Source organism: Danio rerio, chromosome 11 (genome assembly GCF_052040795.2).
Source record: "Danio rerio strain M-AB ecotype USA chromosome 11, GRCz13ab, whole genome shotgun sequence".
NCBI classification, from domain to species: Eukaryota; Metazoa; Chordata; class Actinopteri; order Cypriniformes; family Danionidae; genus Danio; species Danio rerio.
The window spans coordinates 36,720,412-36,745,250 of record NC_141031.1 but is presented as its reverse complement, the minus strand read 5'-3'; the positions used below and the strand labels follow the sequence as shown (position 1 = coordinate 36,745,250).

General features: G+C 38.4%; 1 protein-coding gene across 5 annotated transcripts in view; it reads left to right on the top strand.

The window, feature by feature from the left end:
* The window catches only part of phka2 (phosphorylase kinase, alpha 2 (liver)), a 42,759-nt gene extending 17,920 nt beyond the window's left edge, over nt 1–24,839 (top strand). Inside the window, exons 14-33 of one of the 5 annotated variants that reach the window (XR_015502779.1) lie at nt 79–213; nt 291–400; nt 3,431–3,575; nt 3,658–3,736; nt 3,826–3,950; nt 7,343–7,516; nt 7,593–7,693; nt 9,034–9,167; nt 9,257–9,413; nt 11,313–11,392; nt 11,469–11,547; nt 13,635–13,764; nt 13,853–13,954; nt 15,458–15,576; nt 16,148–16,201; nt 19,163–19,390; nt 19,499–19,699; nt 21,079–22,374; nt 22,436–22,813; nt 23,097–24,839. Coding sequence is in view for 2 of the 5 variants with exons in the window: in XM_087273939.1 (XP_087130065.1) it covers nt 79–213; nt 291–400; nt 3,431–3,575; nt 3,658–3,736; nt 3,826–3,950; nt 7,343–7,516; nt 7,593–7,693; nt 9,034–9,167; nt 9,257–9,413; nt 11,313–11,392; nt 11,469–11,547; nt 13,635–13,764; nt 13,853–13,954; nt 15,458–15,576; nt 16,148–16,201; nt 19,163–19,390; nt 19,499–19,699; nt 21,079–21,252 (2,327 nt within the window). In the remaining 3 variants the exon portion in view is untranslated. Of the gene's footprint in view, nt 1–78; nt 214–290; nt 401–3,430; nt 3,576–3,657; nt 3,737–3,825; nt 3,951–7,342; nt 7,517–7,592; nt 7,694–9,033; nt 9,168–9,256; nt 9,414–11,312; nt 11,393–11,468; nt 11,548–13,634; nt 13,765–13,852; nt 13,955–15,457; nt 15,577–15,838; nt 16,336–19,162; nt 19,391–19,498; nt 19,700–21,078 lie in introns of all 5 variants that reach the window. The other 4 variants (XR_015502780.1, XM_087273939.1, XM_087273940.1 and 1 more) reach the window with 4 other exon arrangements.

Genomic DNA, 24,839 nt, shown 5'->3' with positions numbered 1-24,839 from the left:
TGAATTGAATCTTGCCACTATAATTTGCTGCACAGAGAAAGCTGATCTTTTGCCAGCGGCTGTATTTGTTCTGTTTAGTGAGTGTAGTGGCTGAGTCAGTGGAGATCCAGCAGCTGCTGAGGGATCATGGGATTGAGGTTCAGACCGTCTCTGATGTATCGCCCATCCGGGTTATGCCAGCTCGCATCCTGAGCCACATTTATGTGAAACTGGGTGAGTGTTCAGATCCAGATGGCATAAATGAGGATATCTGTGAAATTTAGACTCAATTTCCTTTTTCCTTTCCACAGGAAACTGTAAAAAACTGAACTTGAGTGGACGACCGTACAGGCACATTGGCGTTCTGGGAACTTCAAAGTTTTATGAGATCAGAAATGGCACTTACACTTTTACTCCACAGGTAAGTGAAATTTCTGCCTTGAAATTCTTTAGAAAGAAAATATTATCTACATGGCACAGGAGATTGGTTGCTGTCTCCTCGGCAGCCAATGAGCTTGAACTTCATGGGTGCATGCTCCACGTCATTTTAAGCTGTCAAGCTACAGCGCATTTTTGAAGACCCTCCTCCACCCCAGCTCCACCTGTGTTTAGATACTGCTTACATGTATATTATGTTTGCAGCAGGAGTGTGTTATATTTTCAGACGGCATGTCTGTGTATATACTGGCAGTAGCAGGTCTCAGTACTTCCTCTGCCATAATTATTAAAGCAGCAGCAGCAGTGTAGCAGGTCTATACCGCTAAGACAAAATACATCAACATTGCCATATACATAATAATTATACTAAATCCTGGGAGCGTTCATGACAGAAATAAAATTATATCAAATGACAGGAAGTTCATTACAGAGTTAAAACTAATTTACTAACCTTTTGATCATCTAAAGTGACTTTTTATCTTCAGTTGAGTATTAAAGAAACAAAACGATCATAAGCAACAATACACTCAGCAAGCATTTTTGTTTTTAAAAGATGTCTAATAGATGTCAAATAGACATCTAAATATAGTAATCTTGGCTAGAACAAGGATAAATTGGGCTGTAAGTGAAAATATAATAGACTTTTAAGAACAGGCCAAAACTAGACTAGTCATCAAATAGACAGAATTGAATGACTACAAGTATAAAGTCTGTCTGTCTATTTGACGACTAGTCTAGTTTTGGCCTGTTCTTAAAAGTCTATTATATTTTCACTTACAGCCCAAGTTTAGCTTTGTTTTGGCCAAGCTGTCTACGTTTAGATGTCTAGTAGACGTTAAGTAAGTTATTGTATAACGATTGTTTGTTCTGATGACTATCAAAAAAAAATAGCTTAAAGGGGCTAATAATAATTAAAAAAAACTGCTTTCATTCTAGCCGAAATAAAACAAATAAGACTTTCTCCAGAAGAAAAAATATTATCAGACAAATTTTCACTGACAGCCCAAGTTTAGTCTTGTTTTGGCCAAGCTGTCTACGTTTAGATGTCTTTTAGATGCCTCTATCAAACACAAAATTGTTTGCTGGGCATTATCCATCCTACTTTAACGATTAAAAGCAACCCGGGCTCATTGTGGAAACGTAGCCCCGCGGACGTTTCTGCAGACCGCGATTTACGTCCCGGGAGGTACGTATTCGAGCGTTTTTTTGTTTTCGCGGTGTTCGCGCCCGCGTCGTTCTCGTGCTAAAAGCCGCCGGATCGAAAAAAAAAAGCAAAAACCCTCGTCTTTGATTTCGACCGCGTTTTCGGATCCCGCCGCATTCTCGCCCTTATTTTTCGGATTCCGTTTTTCGTCTTACCTGATTTCCGGAACCTGCTGTTCCCCAGACTCGATCCCGGTCGTCGTCCACCGCGGCAGGCTCCGGCTCCTCCTCCTCGTCCGGGGCCTCCGCTCCGCCGACGCAACGCTGTGAGCTAGGCGGACAAACTGATTGCGTCGGGAAAGCCCTCCACTCGGAGGCGAGCCGTCGGCCGGCGAGCGCGAAGAGGAGGGGCGGAGCGGCGCCACACCGCCCCGCTGCGTTCGCTCGAAAAAAACCAAACGCGGCCTTTACGTACCTCCGGCCACGTAAATCTTGGTCTCCAGAAACGTCCGCGGGGCTACGTTTCCAGAATGAGCTTGGGTTGATTAAAAGTCTTTAATAATTAGGGGTCTGTATATTAGAGTTGTTATTTTCATAGTTTTTTGGTTGTAAATCTTGTTCTGAGCACTGAAGGGGGTATGCATTTTTGGCTTTAAATATTGTAGGGATTCAATCTTTTTTGAAGATCTGATTTTGATGCCTAAAAAATCATCAAAAATCAAAAAGCACTTTCAAATAACACATAAATTATTGAAACAAAAATAAAACAGTGAATCAAAAATCTTACAAACAGTTATATGTAAAAAATAGTTTGAACTCCTATTTGCGCATATAACCAGTGGTGTAAAGTGACAAACTACAAGTACTCAAATTACTCTAATTAAGTAGTTTTTCTCAGGAATAGTTTTTCACTATGTAGTTTTAGGAATGTGTACTTTGACTGGAGTACATTTTTTTTTGTGTTGTATCGGTAGTTTTACATCACTATGTTCCTTTAACCTGCAGTCACTACTTTATTTCCTACTTATATTTTTTCATATTTGATTGGCTATGTAGAATAATCAATCTTGTGATTCCTGTCCAATCTAATCGCGCGTAGACAAATCATATCATCAGATCCACCTCAACACACAAGCACTTTATAAATGCAGCTAACATGTACTGTACATTGTGGATGCATTAAGTGTCCAAGAATACACAAAATCATTACAGAGAGACTGTTTAGACCAGGGGGCCAAAAAGCAAACTTGGCCAAGGGCTGTGGGCCAAATATACAATTGAATTCAGAATTATTAGCCGCCGTTTGTTTTTTCCCCTAATTTCTGTTTAACGGAGAGAAGATTTTTGTCCACACATTTCTAATAGTTTTAATAACTTATTTCTAATAACTGATTTGTTTTATCTTTGCCATGATGACAGTAAATAATATTTTACAAGATATTTTTCAAGCAACTTCTATACAGCTTAAAGTGACATTTAAAAAGGTTTAACTAGGTTAATTAGGTTAACTAGGCAGAATAGGGTCATTAGGCAAGTTATTTTTTTACGATGGTTTGTTCTGTAGACTATCGAAAAAATATAGCTTAAAGGGGCTAATCATTTTGACCTTTAAATGTTTAAAAAAAAATAATAAAAACTGCTTTTATTCTAACCGAAATAAAACAAATAAGAAGCTTATTTCTTAATTCTTCTCCAGAAGAAAAAAATATTATCAGACATACTGTGAAAATGTCCTTGCTCTGTTAAACATTGTTTGGAAAATATTTTAAAAAGAAAAAAAATTCAAAGGGGGGCTAATAATTCTGACTTCAGCTGTATATACTGTTTAACATATTTAAACAAGTGTAAACAAGATATATATTTCTCATAGTTCATTGACCAGCATCACTTCTACTTGGCTCTGGATAACCAGATGATTGTTGAGATGTTGCGGACAGAACTTGCTTACCTCTCGTCCTGCTGGCGAATGACAGGAAGACCAACCCTCACATTCCCTATTACACAGAGCATGCTGGGTAAAACCTGTTAAATGTTTCCGCTAAAACATACTATATTGTGGCAGAAAGTATTATTAATCTTTTTCTTTTATGGGCCCAGTTGAAGATGGTGACAGTATTGACCCCTGCATCCTCTCCACCTTGCGGAAGCTTCAGGATGGCTACTTTGGTGGTGCAAGGTCAGACAAATTATTGTGTCAACAATAATTAAAAAGAGAGAAAGTAGTCGTTGTGTTTCCATAATTCACAGATGCTTTCTGCTTTTTAGGGTGCAGATGGCAAACCTGTCCTCGTTCCTCACCACCTCCTTCCACACGCAGCTCAGCTTTTTGGACGGCGACTCTGAAGAGGATCTGCTGGAGGAGGAAGAGGAGGAAGATGAAGAGGCCTCCGGTACTTTATCTCTACTTTATCAGGGGTGCATTTCCAAAAACCATTGTTAGCCAACTAAGGTTGCAAGTTCCGTCGTTACAAACATAGTTCATTGATTTGAAGTTTCCCAAACCCATCGTTCCAATGAACATTTGCAAACTATGTCGCAAGCCTGTGCACTTACAACTACACATCTGAAGCTTTAGTTAGAAACATAGTTCCTGGCTGTGTTCTATTCCCAGTTATCTTCCCTATGCCCTATTCGTTTAGAACATTCTGACATTTAAACTTGGAATTATATATAAAAAAAACACATTAAAGACATCACTCTTGTGTTGTAATTTGCTTTCAAACTATTTTTACAGTTCAGTTTTAGCGATCTTCATGTTTACAATTGCGCTCCCTTCACAGTGCACTTTGAAAGCATTGATGTCATTTTGAACAGAGGCGAGCGGATAGGTGATGTTATGTCTTCAAAGTTAGTATTATATTTACAGTCATTGCTCTAAAGTTTGTGAAAACAAAAAACATAGATTACGTTAATGCTTTTATTTTATAGTAGGTCTTTTATTAAGAAATATAGCCTAGTGTATATGACATGGGCCTGTTGGTTAGCACATTTCTGCAGTGGTTTGCATGTTAAATTGTAAAAGTAGACTAAAAACAAAACAAAACAAAAAAACAATATCCTACTTATTAATAATAATAATCATGATCATCATCATCATTATTTATATTATTATTAAAGCATGATTTTTTTTCATTTCCTGATAAATAATAAATATTAAATTTCATTTTTTAATAAATAGCCTCATTATTTATTTATTTAGATGATTTATATATGAGATTAAAATATGTGTCAGCTTTTGTAAGTGATTTTATGTTTTAGAATAGAATATGTAATGTTCTCAATAATATTTGTAAAGGAAACACTGGCTCTGTATGTGCCATTTACATATATTTCAATTAATATGGAAATGTGTGTTTGTGTAAAACAGTATTATTTGCACAGAGAAATTAAGGGCTTCTCCACAAAGAAGTTGTTACTCCTCCCTGTTTAGAGCGTCATTATGGGCGTTTTACGTTATAACTAATGTGGTTTAAATGATGGATCTGCAACAGAGAAACTATGCGTTTTGGGAAACACTCGTCACTACATCATTCTTTTCACAAACGATGCACTGTACTATGATAGCTCAACCACGAGTTACGTCGTTGTTTGGAAAATGCACTCCTGACTCGCACACAGCTGCTTTGTCCACCTGAAAAACATGTATATACAATTAAAGGCAAAATTATTAGCACTCCTGTGATATATATTTATATATATATAAATATAAATACCAAGTAGCGAAGCAGTGGCGCAGTAGGTAGTGCTGTGGCCTCATAGCAAGAAGGTTGCTGGGTTGCTGGTTTGAGCCCCGGCTCAGTTGGCGTTTCTGTGTGGAGTTTGCATGTTTTCCCTGCATTCGTGTGAGTTTCCTCCGGGTGCTCCGGTTTCCCCCACAGTCCAAAGACATGCGGTACAGGTGAGTTGGGTAGGCTAAATTATTTGTAGTGTATGAGTGTGTGTGTGAATGTGTGTGTGGATGTTTCCCAGAGATGGGTTGTGGCTGGAAGGGCATCCGCTGCATAAAAACTTGCTGGATAAGTTGGCGGTTCATTCCACTGTGGCGACCGCAGATTAATAAAAGGGACTAAGCTGAAAAGAAAATGAATGAATGAATGAATGAATATTTCCCAAGTAATGTTTAACTGAGGAAGGAAATTTTCACAGTGTTTCCAATATATTTATTTCTTCTGGGAAAAGTCTTATTTCTGTTTTTACATTTTTAAAATAATAATGTTTAAGGTTAAATATTTGAAGAATTCTTAAGGGTAAATAATGGAAAAATAATAAAAATTCCAAAAATGTTCATATATTAGCAGCATTGTTATTGTTATCTAAAAAAAGAAGGAATCTTCTAGGGCCTACGGTAATTTATGGTACAAACAGTATTATAAATTATCACATTTTAAACTAGCCAAGATTATAATTGAAAACTTTTTATTTAAAATGTTACATATTTTTTATTTAATAATAAAGAATTTTTTTATAATCATTTGACATTGAAATTATTAGTTTTTTTGTTTTGTTTACAACAGCACTTACTGGGAAATAAATCTGATATAAGAACTATATTTGTTACATTCATTCATTCCTTCATTCATTTTCTTTTCGGCTTAGTTCCTTTATTAATGAGTTGTATAACCAATAGGACATATTTGTGCGACCCAGGACCCTAATCGAATTATTCATTTGTACTTAATAAATTACTAATAATCTTGACATTGATCTCCGCCTCCTGAGTTTGTGTTGAACACACATGGAGTCATAAATAAATAATCCAACACAACCCATCTCTGGGAAACATACACTCCCATGCTCACTACTGACAATTTAGCTTATCCAATTTACCTATAGCACATGTCTTTAGGCATGTGGTGTCACGGTTGTGGGTCTATCTGCTCTTCTATGATGTGTCTGCGTGGTGTGATTTGTTTATTTGTGTTGCGGTGTGTGTATGCGCTTGTCTCTGTGTTTGTGTGAGAGTCGCGTGGCTGTCAGTGTTGTTGTTGTTTTCATGTCATCACCGCTCAGCTGATTATTGCGCTCCAGGTGTAGCGCATTACTGTGGCTATAAATGTTCAGCGTTCCTGTCTCACCTTGTCAGTTCGTTGTCCTCACTTGTTTCTGTGTCTTTGTCAGGCTCTTCCCGTTGAGTTCGCTGGTTAGTGTGCTGGTTGAAGTTTCTCCTCCGATGAATTTTTGATTTGCTCTGTTGACGGAGATTGGAGTTCTCCCTGATGAACTTTTGATACGCTCTGTTGACGGAGATTGAGGTTCTTCCTGATGAACTTTTGATTCACTCTGTTGACGGAGTTTATTGCTACTTATGACCTTCGACTTCCAGCCACCCAGTCTCTCTTTGTTATTTTGTGTATTAATAAACTGTCACTTGCACTTGGGTCCCTTCGTCTTCATTGAAGTGTGACATGTGGGGGAAACCGGAGCACCTGGAGAAAACCCACACCAACACGAGGAGAACATGCAAACTCCACACAGAAATGCCAACTGACCCAGCCAAGGCCCAAACCAGCGACCTTCTTGCTGTGAGGCGATTGTGCTACATCAGAAATGTTTACCTTTAAAAAATATTACTATTATTATTAAGCATTTTTATTAATTCATTATATTTTAAAATAGCCTGTTTATTAATTATCTTTTCCATTTAAAATATAAATACCTCAAGTCTTTCTTTTTGATCTTGTTGTTAGGCTAGTCAAGACAGCGTCCCAAATTCAACATGTACAAGTGATTCGAATCATTTTCCATGTAAACAAAGCTAAAAAATGGTGCTTTGTTTTTCCAGCAGGAGGATCAGGAGACATGTTCGACCAGTACCTCACGGATTTATTGCACAGCACTACCACAAAATGCCATCTACCTCCCATCCAAAGAGGGCAGCACCACGTTTTCAGTGCTGAACACACCACTAGAGACATACTGTCCTTCATGGCCCAAGTTCAAGGCCACAACATGCCAAGTAAGCAGTAAAATCAATCATGTCATGCTTTCTATTACAGGGCGTCAAAATAATCTTGATCTTTTTTGTTTCTTAGAGCCGTCCATGTATTTGCCTGTTGCCCCTATCATGAGCAAACACAGGAAGTCTCTGAACCTGCTAGATGTCCCTCAACATAAAGCTTCACCTCAAATAAAGGCAAGTCCAAACAAATATCCAATAGTATCTGGATTCAGCCTTGATGATGCAAGCTGAGACTGCATATCTCAGTGATGCAATGTCAGACCCAAAGCACTCAAAGGAGCTAGTGACATCACTGTTAGGGGTAGGGTTAACTGAGTGCATTAAAAAGCCTTGGATGCAGCTCAGATTGCACTGTACCAGATCTACATCCAGACCCCTCTCCAAATACCTACTTTTTTCCTATAAGCATCAGGATGTTTTGTGTGTATTATAGGAGTCATTTCCATTAAACTGTAAACGATCAATGAAGTGTTTTAATAACAATGAGCTGTCATTATTTTCCCAACAGTTCAGCTATTCAGTATTGAAAAGGCAGCTTGTTAGAATTAATAATATACTTTTAGCAGACTAAGACTAACAACAAAACCACAAAACAAGTCTTTCCACAGCAATATTAAGGGTATTTTATAATTTATATTTAATATTTAATGTATTAATTATTAATTATTAATATTAATTAATTAATTATTAATATAATTAATATTTACTGTATTATAGGAGGGCAGAGATACAAATAATATGGAGAAACAAGACACAGTGAGCTCAAAATGGTTTGGTTGTCACATTCAAACACATTATTATGCAATGTGTTGTTATTTTTTTATAATAGATAAATGTAAAACACAAAACCACTCATAGATCTGTATTTGTGTCATGTGTGATTTGTACTGTTTATTTATTTTTTTATGGAAGTTCCTTAAACCCAAATGCAACTCAAGTGTAAATAAGGGATTATGTAAGGGATTAACACAAAATAAGGCCTGACAGGCTTATTGGCAGCCCAACATGAAGCAGAGCACTTTTGTATGAGACTTAAGGGATTATTCCGGCTAAATAAACGCCTGGATGTACTTTATCCCATTTATTACATGGCTACTTTCCATAAAGTGTAAAAACTAGACAGAAAACATTCTTCTGAGCCCTAATAGTTTATTAATTCTTAAATGCGAGGCTGACAGAAATGAAAATGGCTGAACGGAGCATACACTAATCCTATTATTCATTTTATTCAATATTATTTAATCACAAGATGGCGCCACACAGTCAAAAGCATCAGCCAAACAAAATCTTAAACATATGAATGTGGATGTATGTATATATTATGTGAACGTATTCAATGAGAGTCAAGATGATTCAAAGTAATTAGACGAGCCTGTTTTATTAGCTTTAGTGGTTGTTATCTGGAAATAACTGATTGACCAATCAGAATCAAGTATTCCAGAGAGCCGTGCAATTAAAAAAGCGCAAAGAAAAATCAAAATAAACAGCTGTAGTTTGTGGTTTTGTCTCTTTAGGCTGATAACGTTGACCTGCATTTACCACGCGATTCTCATGGAAACACAGACTTTGTTCATCTGGTGGATCAGCTTAAGCACTGTCCAACCCTGCAGGACCAGGCCGATATCCTCTATGTCCTCTATGCTATGAAGTGAGAGACTATTGTGCATATCTATTTTGATTTCTGCTTCATCCAATAGTTTAATAATCGTTCTCTTCCTGATGTGTATGTGTATATAGAGGCCCAAACTGGGTGGTGAGTTTGTCAGGACAGGGTGAGGCGACAGTTCGCTCTCTGCTGGAGGAGCTGTACGTTCGGGCAGGAGCGTGTAAGGAATGGGGCCTCATCCGCTACATCTCCGGCATCCTGAAGAAGAGGGTGGAAGTCCTTGCTGAAGTGAGACTCTTGTTAATCTATGCATTTATTGTCAACTTGACAATATTAATTATTGTTGTTTGATTAATTCATATATAATACAGTATGTGAATCTAGACCAGGGGTGTAAAAACTCGGTCCTGGGGGGCCGGTGTCCTGCACAGTTTAGCTCCAACTTGCTTCTACACACCTGCCAGAAAGTTGCTAGTATATCTTGTAAGAGCTTGATTAGCTGGTTCAGGTGTGTTTTATTAGGGTTGGAGCTAAACTTTCCAGGACACCGGCCCTCCAGTATCGAGTTTGGACACCCCTGATCTAGACCATAAAACCAGTCTTAAGTTGCCAACATTATGAGTCAAAGTTGTTGATTTTTCTGTTTTTGCAGAAATGATGAGAATATTAGGTAAAGATCTTGCTTCATGAAGATATTTTTAAAGTCCTTAATGAAAATATATTGAAAAAAATATGTTTGATTAGTAATTTTAATAGCTAAGAACATAATTTAAACAACTTCAAAGGTGATTTTCTCAAGAATTTGATTTTGTTTACCTTTCCAGATTCCAGATTTTTAAATAGTCGTATCTCAGCCAAATATTCTCCAATCCTAACAAACCATGTACAATTAAAAATCTTATTTATTTAGCTTTCAGATGATGTATAAATGCCAATTATGCAAAATAAAACTTAGTATAATATTTTGTCCTTAATATAATTTGTACCTTCTCGCTGTGAGGCCACAGTGCTAATCACTGAGCCACCGTGCCGCCTATTTAATATTCATTATTAAAAATAATGTAGTATGGTTATAAATATGTACTTATGACTGGTAACGGGTATATGCCAAGGCATGCTAATAGGACTTTTAATTTGCCAGTAACCTGGGTTAAGTGCTTCCGGTGAACTGTATGCCAATGCAAAAATTTGCGCGTTTAATGTCTATTTTCTTAAAAAATCACCGATCTCCACTAGCTGAGTGATATCCGATATAAAGTGGGTCTCAGATTGTACAAGAAGCACTGCATTAAATTAGATTTTTCCCCACTATGTCTTTATAATATGAGCATTTATTTTACCCCAGTATATTCAATGGAGCTTCTGTGCTAGCCTGCTGATTCTGACGGGCGCGTGTGAGTAAAATGCCTTTTGTCTCGTTTTACGCTTAAACAAGTAAATGAATGCCAAAGTTTATTTAACTGAATGTATTTTAATTAAATTACAACATTGATGCTGTAAAAGGAACCGTATAAAATGAAAACAAATTCACAATAACAGGTCACCGGAAGTTTAACAGTATGGGAACAACACTAGCTCGGCATATACCCTATTGTGATCTAGTCATGTATTATAACATTTGCTGAATGTACTGGTTTACGAGGTATGTGTTTGAGTAAAAAGATAATATTATTTTTAATCTATAAAGGTCGGATAACATTTCTTCCAAATTTCAAATAAAAATATTGTGAATTACAATTTTATTTATTTATTTTAATTTTTTTTTTTTTTTTTGGTCAAAGTAATTGAATTGCTAATATGATGTGCTGATTTGCTCCTTAAGAAACATTGCTAACAACCAGAGACATTTTTTCAAAATCCTTTGTAAGATTATAAATGTCCGCATCACTTTTGATCGTTTTGAACGTTTCATGTTTTTGTTTCTCATCAAGTTAACAAATTATTTATTTTTACTCCTTATCCAGACCCAAACATCTGTTCATATCTATGAAAATCCATCATAAAATGTAAATTATTATATTGATGAAACTATGATAAGCTAAACAGAGTACAAATCGGTGATGTCATGCCAAGTCACATTTATAGTAATTAGATGGTTTCTTTTGGACTAATATCTTGAACTTGCATACCTGTGAGTTGTCCAACATTTGCATTAATATGCTTTTTGTTGGCATCTTATGCAATTAGGCCTGCACAGATCTGATCTCTCATCATAAACAGCTGACAGTGGGTCTTCCTCCTGAACCCAGAGAGAAAGTCATCACGGTGTGAGTGTCCTTTCACATGTTCCTTTTAAAATAATTTTAATATTCCTCCAATACCTAACCAGGTTCTTATTTTTAGTCCTCTTCCTCCTGAAGAATTGATCAGCTTGATCTACGAGGCCAGCGGACAAGACATCAGCATTGCAGTCCTCACACAGGTACTGTTGATTTGTAAGCCTTAGGGCCCTATCATAAACCTGGCTCAGTGTTTTTCTCCGGTTTCAAATTGGTGCAGGTATAATTTTCATGTCCTGTGCCACTTTGTTTAAATTTGTGCACCCATGAGTGTGCTGGTCTGAAAAGCAGGTCTGTTGGTAAAGCATTTCTATTGTGACGCAACTGAAAAAGACCACACCATTGACCAACTAAAAGTCAATAGGGCATTTCTTTTTGTTGTTCTTGTTATTTAAAGAATGTGTTGACAAACAGTGCCTATGTGCAGGTCCATGTGTGTACTTGTTGCTTATTACACACGCAGGGATGCACAGCAGCACACAAACATCTTTATATATGATAACGAATAGTCATCGCATGTATCAAAATTAGCCCACCTACCTATTTGCAGAATTGGCGAATGACATACGGTACATCATACATGCTTCTTCACTAGTGATTCGTTCAGTTTTTCTGCTTACAATGTCCTCCATGTAAATAAAAAATTCACCATGATGCAAATGCAACTTGCTCTTAAAGGTTAAGGGATTATACACTTACTGGCCACTTTATTAAGTACACCTGTCCAACTGCTTGTTAACGCAAATTCCTAATCAGCCAATCACTTGGCAACGACTCTATGCATTTAGGCATGTAGACATGGTCAAGACAATCTGCTGCAGTTCAAACCGAGGATCAGAAATGTGATTTAAGTAACTTTAAACGTGGCATGGTTGTTGGTGTCAGACGGGCTGGTCTGAGTATTTCAGAAACTGCTGATCTACTGGGATTTGCACGCACAACTTTTCTAGGGTTTATATAGAATGGTCTGAAAATGAGAAAACATCCAGTGAGCAGCAGTTCTGTGGGCGCAAATGCCTTGTTGATGCCAGAGGTCTGAGGAGAATGGCCAGACTGGTTCGAGCTGACAGAAACCGAAGTCACCTTGAAGCAGATGTGCTACAGCAACAGAAGAACACACCGGGTGCCACTAAAGCCTGATTTATACTTCTGCGTCAAGTGACCGTCGTAACCCACGGCGCATGCAACGCGCATGGCTGTGCATTTATACTTCTGCGCGCTGTCTCTGTAGGTCTGCATTAACACTTCCGAAGCGCTAGTTGGCAGTGAGGTGTAAATGTTCCTCTGTGTCGAGTTTCTTCGCTGCTTTTTTGCTTTTCCTGAACACTTCCGGGATGTACAAGTGGCTCAAACTCGCTCATTTTGAGGCAGGAATCAGCCTTAAGAGTCAGGTTGTAAGCTAAGAACAGAAAACTGAGGCTACAATTCACACAGACTGGATTGGAGAGATTGGAAAAACGTTGCCTGCTCTGATGACTATCGATTTCTGCTGCAACATTTAGATGATAGGGTCAGAATTTGGCTTCAGCAACATAAAAGCATGGATCCAGCCTGCCTTGTATAATGGTTCAGGCTGGTGGGAGGGGTTTAATGGTGTGGGGATATTTTCTTAGCAAACTTTGGACTCATTAGTACCAATACCACAGCCTACCTGAGTATTGCTGCTGACCATGTCCATCCCTTTGACCACAGTATAACCATCTGACCACAGTGTACCCATAAAGCGTGAATTATCTCAGTCTTCTCAATCTTCTTGAACATGACAATGAGTTTACTGTACTCAAATGGCCTCCACAGTCACCAGATCTCAATCCAATATAGCACCTTTGGGATGTGGTGGAACGGGAGATTTACATCATGGATGTGCAGCCGACAAATCTACAGCAACTGTGTGATGCTATCATGTCAATATGGACCAAAATCTCAGAGGAATATTTCCAGTACCTTGTTGAATCTATGTGAAGGATTAAGGCAGTTCTGAAGGCAAAAGTGTGGCCAACCTGGTACTAGTAAGGTGTACCTAAAAAGTGGCCATTGTGTGTAGACTGATTGATTTAGTAAGTGTTTTCTTCCATACTTAAAATAACAAAATTGAATTTGGACACATCCTAAGTGCATCAACACAATGCGTTTTAAACCATGCAGTTTGTTCGTAAAGTAACGATTCATTATGCAAACCATTTTTGAGCACAATGAGCGTTTTGTAAATCTGCTTAATTTATGATTTCAGGAGATTATGGTGTATTTGGCCATGTACGTGCGCTCTCAGCCATCTCTGTTTGGAGATATGCTGCGTCTGCGCATCGGTCTCATCATGCAGGTGATGGCAACTGAACTGGCCCGCAGTCTGCACTGCTCAGGTACAGACAATCTCAGATCTGGATTTACAGTCTATTCTATCATTCACTTACATTTATTCAGCTGAATCTGCCCATTTGGCCTGTACAGGAGAAGAGGCTTCAGAGAGCCTGATGAGCCTCAGTCCTTTTGACATGAAGAATCTCTTACATCACATCCTGAGCGGGAAAGAGTTTGGCGTTGAGAGGAGCAGTGAGTATTACGGTTCCATTAATGTTAGTTAATGTATTTAATAATATACACAAACAATGAACAATGCATTTATTACATGATTTATTAATCTTTGCTCATGCCCATGCTCATAACCCTTTAACTGTCGTCCCCATATTTTGAACATACACTACCTGACAAATGTCTTGTTGTCGATCTCCGTTGTAAGAGCAACAAATAATAACTTGACTTCAATTTGATCATTTGGAAAAGTGGCAGAAGGTAGATTTTTCGGATGAAATATCTGAACTGCATCTCAATCATCACAAATACTGCAAAAGACCTATCGGAACCCGCATGGACACAAAATTCTTACTGAAATCAAGTTTGGTGAAGGAAAAATCATGGTTTGGGGTTACATTCAGTATGCGGGTGTGCGAGAGATCTGCAGAGTGGATGTCAACATCAACAGCCTGAGATATCAAGACATTTGTGCTGTCTATTACATTACAAACAAGGATAGCGCTCCTTCTCATACTTCAGCCTCCACATCAAAGTTCCTGAAAGCAAAGAAGTTTAAGGTGCTCTAGGATTGGCCAGCCCAGTCATCAGATATGAAGATTATTGAGCATGTCTGGGGTAAGATGGAGGAGGCATTGAAGATGAATCCAAGGAATCTTGATGAACTCTGGAAGTCCTGAAAGTACGCTTTCTTTGCTATTCCAGATGACTTTATTAATAAGTTGAGTCATTGCAGAGATGTATGGATGCAGTCCTCCAAGCTCATGAGAGTCATACACAATATTCATTCATTCTCCGCTGCACATGACTTCTATACTGTACATTATTTCTGTTAAGTGACAAAACTTTTGTCTCAGCAAATTCAGACCTTACTGTCCTTATTAAATAATTAAAAATCAAGGTATGATCATATTTTATTTTGGTAAAGCAAGCTTAATCTTTTGGCCTTTGCTTTTCATATAAGCCACTCCTGATACCAAATGATCAACTAAAAGTAAAGTTATTATTTGTTGTTCCTAAAACTTGGATAGACTACATGAAAAAAAAAAAGACAAGTTCAACTTAACTAATTGCCAATCAAAGCTTCAATGCTTTGGTAAACAGATTTAAACCTGGACTTTTTTGCAAAAAGACAGAGGTCAGTTTGTAGCTAAAAAAAGTTCCAATAGTTAAATAAAAAAACCTTTATGTTTATAAGATTAATAAAAATGAATGTATATGTTAATATACATGAAATATGTTTTTTTACAAAACTTGTTTTAGCCTAAAAAGAAAATTAAAGTTAAATATCTGAACAAATTATATTCAAAATTTAAAGTTGATATCTCCAAAAATTTGCTCTCAGTAAGATTTAGACATCACCACCAGATGATCCTCATTTTATATATATTGTATACTATATATTTGTAAAGTAGACATGAAATAAACAAAACTAAAAGTTATTGTTTTAATGCTTTAAACTAAATATAAAATGCATTCGATTTGCCTTACTTACTTCAACGATTTCTCTGTATTCTGTGAAAGTGCGTCCAATTCAGTCATCCGCCACCAGTCCTGCCATCTCCATCCATGAGCTCGGACACACAGGAGCCACCAAGACAGAGCGGACAGGCATCAGAAAACTCAAGACTGAAATTAAACAGGTGGAGTGAGGGGAGAGAAACCCATGCACATTTTTATTAAAGTATTATAATCATTTATAATAATAATAAAAAATAATAATAATAATAATAACAATAATAATAATAATAATAATGTATAGATATATTATAATTATTTAATTATAATTATTAAGTTAAGTATATTATATCTGGTGTTTTCATAAATTCTAATTCATAACAAATTATAAACTGATTTATTTTTTTACTGTGTCTTTAAATGACATTTCTATTATTTTGTTTTCAGCTCGATGACTCCAGACCCATAAGCGTGGGTTGAGTTCGCAATATATGTTTTTTCAGGCATGCTGTGCTAATACTTCAGAGCAGCTTTTTTGTGTGCAGAGCCCATTCTGTCTAGACACCATAGCACATTTGTTAAAACCATGTAACCAGCATTAGCATGTTTCTAGTAATATTCATATCATACACATGGTTGTCAGACATCTTTCTGACTGTACGAGTGTTAGTTTGTCATGTTTGTCAGTGTCTCAACTGTTCATTCATCTGAAATGCTCCATTCTTCTGTTTGTTTGTTGTGCTTTTATCCTCATAGATCTATTCCAGCAGTCATTCCATCAGCAGTAATGTCACATCACCTCGCTCCACGGTAACTCACAAAATAAATTACTAAAATCCTCTCCGCTAACCCCTGCTCTCCATTGTATCAAATAATATTATTACATTAAGTCTGCCTGAAAGATTAAAGGCACAGTGGGTAGCGCTGACCCCTCAGAGAAGATGGTCGCTGGTTCAAGCCTCGGCTGGGTCAGTTGGCATTTCTATGTGGAGTTTGCATGTTCTTCCCATGTTTGCGTAGGTTTCCTGCAAATGCTCCGGTTTCCCATAGAAGTCCAAAGACATGTGCTATAGGTGAATTGGGTAGGCTAAAATTGTCCATAGTGTATGGGTGTGAATAAGTGTGTATGTATGTTTCCCAGTGTTGGGTTGCAGCTGAAAGGGCATCCGCAGCGTAAAACAATTGCTGGATAAGTTGGCGGTTCATTCCGCTTTGGCGACCACAGATTAATAAAGGGACTAAGCCAAAAAAAATGAATGAATGAATGAATGAATGAAGAAAAATCTAACTTAAAGCGATTTATTCATTTCAGTTGTTTTCGATAGAAATACAAAGGTTATTTTTGGTGTTGATGGTTTCTTGAAGAACCTTTAGAAGAAACCTTGTGGAATTAAAAACTATTCTCAATAAAGGGGTAGTTCATTCAAAAAAAAATCTGTCATAATTTTGCTGATGTTTCATAAATATTTAAGTTTCTTTTTCTAATGAACAAAAAATAAGATGTTTTGAAAAAAGCTGGAAATTAGTAGCCATTAACTTCTATATTTGTTTTTTCCTACTACTGGTGTCCAACACTGTTCAATATCTTCTTTTGTGTTCATTGTAAAGACAAGAACTGTTGATAAATGTTTGCAGCCACATGAGGGAGAATAAATAGTGAGTAATTTTTCAATTTTGGGTAAATTATCCCTTTATGAGAACCCAAAATGCTTCTTTTTTGGCATAAACTATGCTTTATTTAATTCTTACTTTTTAAGAATATGTTGTTTGAATACATTTGCTTTGAAAGACTTAGATTAGATTGCTGTTGTGAAATCAGACAAGATTCCAACTATTACAGTCAACTAACATTTAAACATGCCACAAGTCAGTCTTTGTTTTTTTGTGGTCATTTCACTTACTTATTATGGCCTGACGTAATGACATCATAACTGTGTTTGTCTATGGTGACCAGACATCCTGTTTTTTCCATAATTTTAGCTCTATTTTTAATGTGCCAAGTTATTATGTTAAAATGATCTATTGTCCTGCTTTTATTTTTCCTGAAATGAACAATAGTCATGACTAATAGTAATTAATCATGTCTTAGAATATTCAGAAGGATAAAATTACCATGAAGTCTCTTTTAAGAGCCCCTATTATACATTAAAAAGGTTCATATTTTGGTTTTAGGGGTCTCCAATAACAGGCTGATATGCATGCAAGATCCAAAAACACTTCCATTGTGTCATAATATACATTTATTTTTACCTTATTATCCCAGTGACTCCCATATGAAGCGTTCAGCGTGAGACAGAGCGAAATGCCCACCACGGCTTATCAACAATATTGAAGTATTCTGAGTGCATAGTGTTTGTGTGAGCATACCTGTCTGTGAAACCCCCGGGTCGTGTACATGTACAGAATCCGATCGCAGCTGCGGTCCAAAACATGCCTCATAGTTTTTGCTAACACCACAGTACACAATACCCGGTTCTCAACAGTGTTATTCAGACACCTCACACCCGAACCTAACACCCCCATCCCCCAAAACAAGCAGTTACAAGTAAACACAGTTAAATACATAATTTACAAGCTGGAGAAAACAAGGAGGCAACCATTTCAATAACACTTACTTAGACTTGTGAAATGGAGGAAGAAACTGATCTACGATCCACTGATCCATGTACTTAGAATGTTCCTGTCAAGCTCCGACAAAGTCCCATACATCAATAGTCTTTACTGATCCTTCCTTTAACAAACGGCTGACAAATCCCATGTTGTAAGCATGTAGATTCCAGGGAACACAGCACAAAACAGGGTCAATAATGCTGAGGTATTTTTGCAAAAATAAACCTCAACCACTCACTCTTCACAGTTTCATCTTTGGGTAGAGAAAATAGCATTAACTTTCCCTCACATCAAATAATATTCAGCTGAACACAGCGTCTTCATGACTTTGATTTATGATTCAACCTGGGTCTGCTGCAGTATTTGTGGGCGGGGCTGCAGGTTTCAATTTTCCTGGGTTTGCACATGCAACAATTAGGCGGGGCTTAATTTCACTTTGTTACACACTACATGGAAGGTCATTTAAAAAAAAAAAACATAATAGGGGCTCTTTAACAATATATTAAAGGGATATTTCATCCAAAAAAATAATATTTTGCTATCATTTACTTATCCCAGGGATGGGCAAACTTGATCCTCGAGGGCCGGGGTCAGAGTTTTGTTCTAACACTAGACAAACACACCTGAACATGCTAATCAGTGTCTTTAAGATCACAAGAAATCTATAAGCAGGTGTGTTTGATTAGGGTTAAAGCTAAACTGTGCAGGACACCAGCCCTCCAGGACCGAGTTTGCCCACCCCTGACTTATCCTCTACTTTTTCAAAACCTATTTGAGCTTCTTGTTTCCACTGAACACAAGAGGATATTTTGAAAATGTTAGAAATGGAAAAGTATGGCTGTCAGTTTCAAACAATCTTCAAAATAATTTATTTTGTCTTCAACAATGCACATTTTCACTTTTAGTGATCTGTCTCCTTAATTTTATGATGACATTGATGTTTATTGGTTATTAGATAAATAAATATACAATTTTGGGAGGTGGGGTGTTCCATCCCATATTGCACTCCCAAAAGTCTGGTCACCCTATTTTTGTCCAAGTTTGTGCTTGCTTAACATGCAGCATGCTTTTTGTCGCTTTAGGTGACTAGCTAGTTTTTTGTTTTGCTTTTGTGCATATTTCTGTGATAAACTCAGAATGGAGTTTTGTGTATGTGTGTAGCGATGCAGCAGCCCATCCACTCCCAGCGGGATTTTGTCTCCGACCGGGACAGGAGACTGTCACCTGCAGTGGGAGGAGCGGCAGGGCCAGTGGCTGAGGAGACGCAGGTTGGACGGGGCCATCAACCGGGTCCCCATGGGCTTCTATCAGAAAGTCTGGAAGATTCTCCAAAAGTGTCATGGCCTTTCCATTGCTGGATATGTCCTGCCTTCTTCTACCACCCGTGAGGTGCATACACCTGCTCACATACGAAGTCAGAACTATTTGCCCTCCTGTATTATTTTTCCCCAAATTCTGTTTAACAGAAAGAATTTTTTTTGTCAACATTGATTGTAGATGACGGAGGGAGAGATCAAGTTTGCGGTGCATGTGGAGTCTGTCCTGAATCATGTTCCTCAGCCGGAGTACAGGCAGCTGCTGGTGGAGGCTATTATGGTGCTCACTCTTGTGGCCGACATGGAGATTCCTAGTGTTGGTGGAATTATTCACATCGACCGCATCGTTCACATGGCCAACGATCTCTTTCAGCAGGATCAGGTGACCATCATGCTTCATATGCTGTAGTATTCACTGCCGGGTACAAAAAGTGACTGTTTATTATGTGTTATGAACAGGGGTTGGACAATAAAACTGAAACACCTGGTTTTAAACCACAATAATTCATTAGTATGGTGTAGGGCCTCCTTTTGCAGCCAATACAGCATTAGCTCATCTTGAGAATGGCAGATACAAGTCTTGCACAGTGGCCAAAGGGATTTTGAGCCATTCGTCTTGCAGAATAGTGGCCAGCTCACTACATGATGCTGAAGGAGGGAAAATGTTTTCTGACTCGCTCCTCCAAAACACCCCAAATTGACTCAATAATATTTAGGCCTGGTGACTGTGCAGGCCATGAGAGATGTTCAGCTTTACTTTCATGTTCATTAAACCGCTCTTCTGCCAGTCTTGCTGTGTGTATTAGTGCATTAGCATCCTAATACACAACACTGCCTTTAGGATGCAATGTTTAAACCATTGGGTGCACATGGTCCTCCAGAATGGTCCTATTGTCCTTGGGAGTGACACACCCATCTAGCACAAGTATTAGACCTAGGGAATGTCATGATATTAAAGCCCAAACTATCCATGATAGTTGATGTGGTACGTCCTTCTTGGTGGGATGCTGGCATTACCTTGGATACTGTTGTTCCTTATAGATCTCTTGACTTGGTCACAGATGCGCCTGCGAGACATGCACAAACAACTTGTCCTCTTTCGAACTCTGATATGTCACCTATAATGTTGTGTGCATTGCGATATATGTAAATACATACATATTTATTCATTTATTTTTATATGTGTGTGTGCATAAGTGTGGGTGTGTTGAGGATACTATCGATATAAACTCATTCATTCATTCATTTTCATTTCAGCTTAGTTCCTTTAATCTGGGGTCACCACAGCAGAATTAACCGCCAACTTATCCAGCGTATGTTTTACGCAATGGATGCTCTTTCAGCCATCACTGGGAAACATCATACACTCTCATTCACACACATACACTACATTCAGTTTAGCCCAGTTCACCTATACCACATGTTTTTGGACTTGTGGGGAAAACCGGAGCACCCGGAGGAAACCCGGAGGGAAACCCTTGCGAACATGGGGAGAAAATGCAAACTCCACACAGAAATGCTGTGAGGCTATTGTGCTACCCCCTGCGCCACCGTGCTACCCTATGGATATACAGTATATGTAATATTGCTTTGATTACTTGTACTATCCTCATATGTAAATCGCTAAGGATAAAAGGATCTGCCAAATGATTAAATGTCATGTAAATGTAAAACTAGCTTCATCAAAGTGTCCTGATTTTATCTGGACTCCAGCTTTGCAAATTTTAAACATTGTTTCATGTTTGTTTGTTTGTATTGCAGAGATCCAGCGGGGCCAATGAGTATTTCTTGGAGCAAGATCCTGCCACAGGAATCTGTAACTTCTTCTATGACAGCGCTCCCAGCGGCAGCTATGGCACCATGACTTATCTTTCCAAGGCGGTGGTCACATATGTTCAAGACTTCCTGCCAAACAGCAGCTGTCTAATGCAGTAACGACTGCCAGTGACCTTCACTGCTGATCTATGACCAGTTACAGCAAATCAAACGGTGAAAAATATTACTGAGTTCAGTAGCAAAGGACAAGCAGAAATGGGGAAAACACTCAAATTAATGCTGTGAAGAAAAACAGACTGCAGAAAACGGACCACTGTGCTGTTCTGTAAACAATTCTAATTTAGGGACTGTAAACGCAAATAACTCTAAAAGTTATTAGTTTATATTTCATTTACATGACAGAAATAACTGTATATTTAATGATATTTTAATAATTTATCTTAATTTATTGTTTTATGTTCATAAAAGTATGTTTTATTTAAATTAGCACTTAAATTCTATCTTTTTAGGCCACAAGACCCGTTCACACCATCCATGTGAAAAAACAACAGTAATTTAAAGTAAATACTATAGTGTATTTTAACCATACTATAGTAAAGTGCTTGGATTAATCTGTTGTGGTAATTCTATAGTTACAATGGTAACCTAACAGCTTTAGGAATATAAACAAATATTAAAACTAAATTATTCTGCAATATACCATGACTTACTGTAAATGTAAACTAAACTGTACAGTATTTAATACAGTTTACTATAGTTTACACTACAGTATGGTGTAGCATTCATTTACAAAGTTTTATAAATACTATAATATATACAGTATAGATCTCCAGGAACGTGAGATTGACAGGCAGAGTGGTGCAGCAGTAATGCTGTCGATATACCAGTCTGTTGTGGTAAAGAAGGAGCTGCGCCGGAAGGCAAAGCTCTCTATTTACCAGTGAATGTACATTCCTACTCTCACCTATGGTCATGAGCTTTGGGTCATGACCAAAAGGACAAGATCTTAGATACAAGCGGCCGAAATGAGTTTCCTTCGCAGGGTGCAACCTTACAGATAGGGTGAGGAGCTCTGTCACCCGGGGGGAGCTCAGAAGAGAGCTGCTGCTCCTCCACATCGAGAGAAGTCAGCTAAGGTGGCTCGGGCATCTGTTTCGGATGCCTCCTTGAGGTGTTAAAGACATGTCTCACCTGGAGGAGGCCTGCTGGAAGACCAAGGACACGCTGAAGGGACTATGTCTCTCGGCTGGCCTGAGAACACCTCTGGATCCCCCTGGAGGAGCTGAAGGAAGTGTCTGGGAAGAGGGAAGTCTGGGGTTCTCTTCTAAGACTGCTGCCCCAGCGATGCGGCCTTAAAAAAAGAGGACAAAAATGAGATGAGATGAGACATACAGTACAATTCAGTTGACTATAGTGTGGTTCAAAAACACTATTTACAGGGCCGGAGCAAGCTGAACTGCCGCTCTAGGCAAAGGACGGTTATGCCGCCCTCAATCCTAAAGTGAAAGCGAGGGGGGGTGTCGAGGGAGCTGTCGCGGACGCCACCGCCCTCTCTATTTTGCCGCCCTAGACGCGGATATAACTGAGGGCGCGGGTGGTGAGGGTAGTGTCTCAGACGCCACCCTAGACACGGATATAACTGAGGGCGCGGGTGGTGAGGGTAGTGTCGCAGACGCCGCCCTGGACGCGGATATAACTGAGGGCGCGGGTGGTGAGGGTAGTGTCGATGCCGTCCTAGACGCAGATATAACTGAGGGCGCGGGTGGTGAGGGTATTGTCGCAGACGCCGCCCTAGACACGGATATAACTGAGGGCGCGGGTGGTGAGGGTAGTGTCGCAGATGCCGTCCTAGACGCAGATATAACTGAGGGCGCGGGTGGTGAGGGTATTGTTGCAGATGCCGTCCTAGACGCAGATATAACTGAGGGCGCGGGTGGTGAGGGTAGTGTCGCAGACGCCGTCCTAGACACAGATATAAGTGAGGGCGCGGGTGGTGAGGGTAGTGTCGCAGATGCCGTCCTAGACACAGATATAACTGAGGGCGCGGGTGGTGAGGGTATTGTCGCAGATGCCGTCCTAGACGTGGATAAAACTGATGGCGCGGGTGGTGAGGGTAGTGTCCCAGACGCCGCCCTAGACGCGGATATAACTGAGGGCGGGAGAGGTGAGGGTTGTGTCGTGGACGCCGCCCTCTGTATTCTGCCACCCTAGGCGACCGCCTAGGTCGCCCCTATGGAAGCGCCGGCCCTGACTATTTACTATAAATTACTGTATTCATTTTTATGTAAGCAAGGACAGTAACTGTAACTATATTAACGATAAACAATGTATCTAAATATAAAAGACACAAGTCCACATCACACCTACAAGCACAGATGCACAATATCGTTTTAATCACTTTTAGTTTAACAATATTTTTAAAGCAACCTAAGAATAAAAAAATAAACAGCCAATCACAAATCATCCTATTTTAAAGAGCATTGTAAACAACATGTGCTTGTGATAAACAGTGCATCATCATCCAATCATGTTAATACATTCATTCATTCATTTTCCTTCATCTTAGTTAATGAACTGCCATCTTATCCAGCATATGTTTTACACAGCGGGTGCCCTCCAGCCGCAACCCAGTACTGGGAAACATCCATACACACTCATTCACACACATACACTACGGACAATTTAGTTTATTCAATTCACCTACAGCACATGTCTTCAAACTGTGGGGAAAACAAGAGCACTCGGAGGAAACCAACACGAACACGGGGAAAACATGCAAACTCCACACAGAAATGCCAACTGACCCAGCCGGGACTCAAACCAGCAACCTTCTTGCTGTGAGGCGACAGTGCTAACCACTGAGCCACCCAGGGTTAATATAGTTATCATTTATCATTGGTGTGAACGGGTGTATATACTGTAGGTATGAGTTCTGTCCAGATAAACAGACACTGTGCTGATAAAGTTTGAGACTTTGTGTTTTCCATCTAACATTATCTTATAGCTTTGATGTGATATTTAGCTGGTGCTTCTAATTCAAAGACATACAAAGTGTAATGCCTTTGATAATTGTGAAAAATGAACTTATAATCTGTTTTATTGCATGTAAACATGCAAGATTGTGGTAAAACCAAGCATGTGCAATTCTAGCTTGTAATGTTTTGCACAGGAAACCTGGCAAATCATGCAATTAAATCAGTGTTTTATGAAAATATATGTTTAAAAGTTTTTATTAATTTGAGAAGTGTTAGTTAAAAGCATAGTTCACCCAAAAATGAACATTTTGTCATATCACTTCATGACATTTTGTAAAGTGTTGGTAACCAAACAGTTCATCATTGACTTAGTATGAACATCAACATTTTGGTTAACAAAATATTTTCAAAATTTCTTTGTGTTCACAAGAAAACAAAACAACAACTTGTGAACTAAATGAGGACCTGGTTATTTTTTTCTTTCTTTAATTAAGAAAATCAAGAGATATCCGATAGACTATAAACCCTTTTGTTAGGGAAAAATGTTTTATATTATGATGTAAGTGGATATTAAAGGTCACCCAGGCTTTTAATATTCTCTTCAGGACATTGACCATTGAAATGCGACTGTCTCATCATTTTTACAGTTTGTTCTGTTGTTCTATTACGTTCATGGAGAATTACTAAGGGAAGCACTGTATTTTAGCCTTTATTAAGCATTTGTATGACCTCAAGCTAATACAATAAAATTAAAGTAATTACATAAATAAA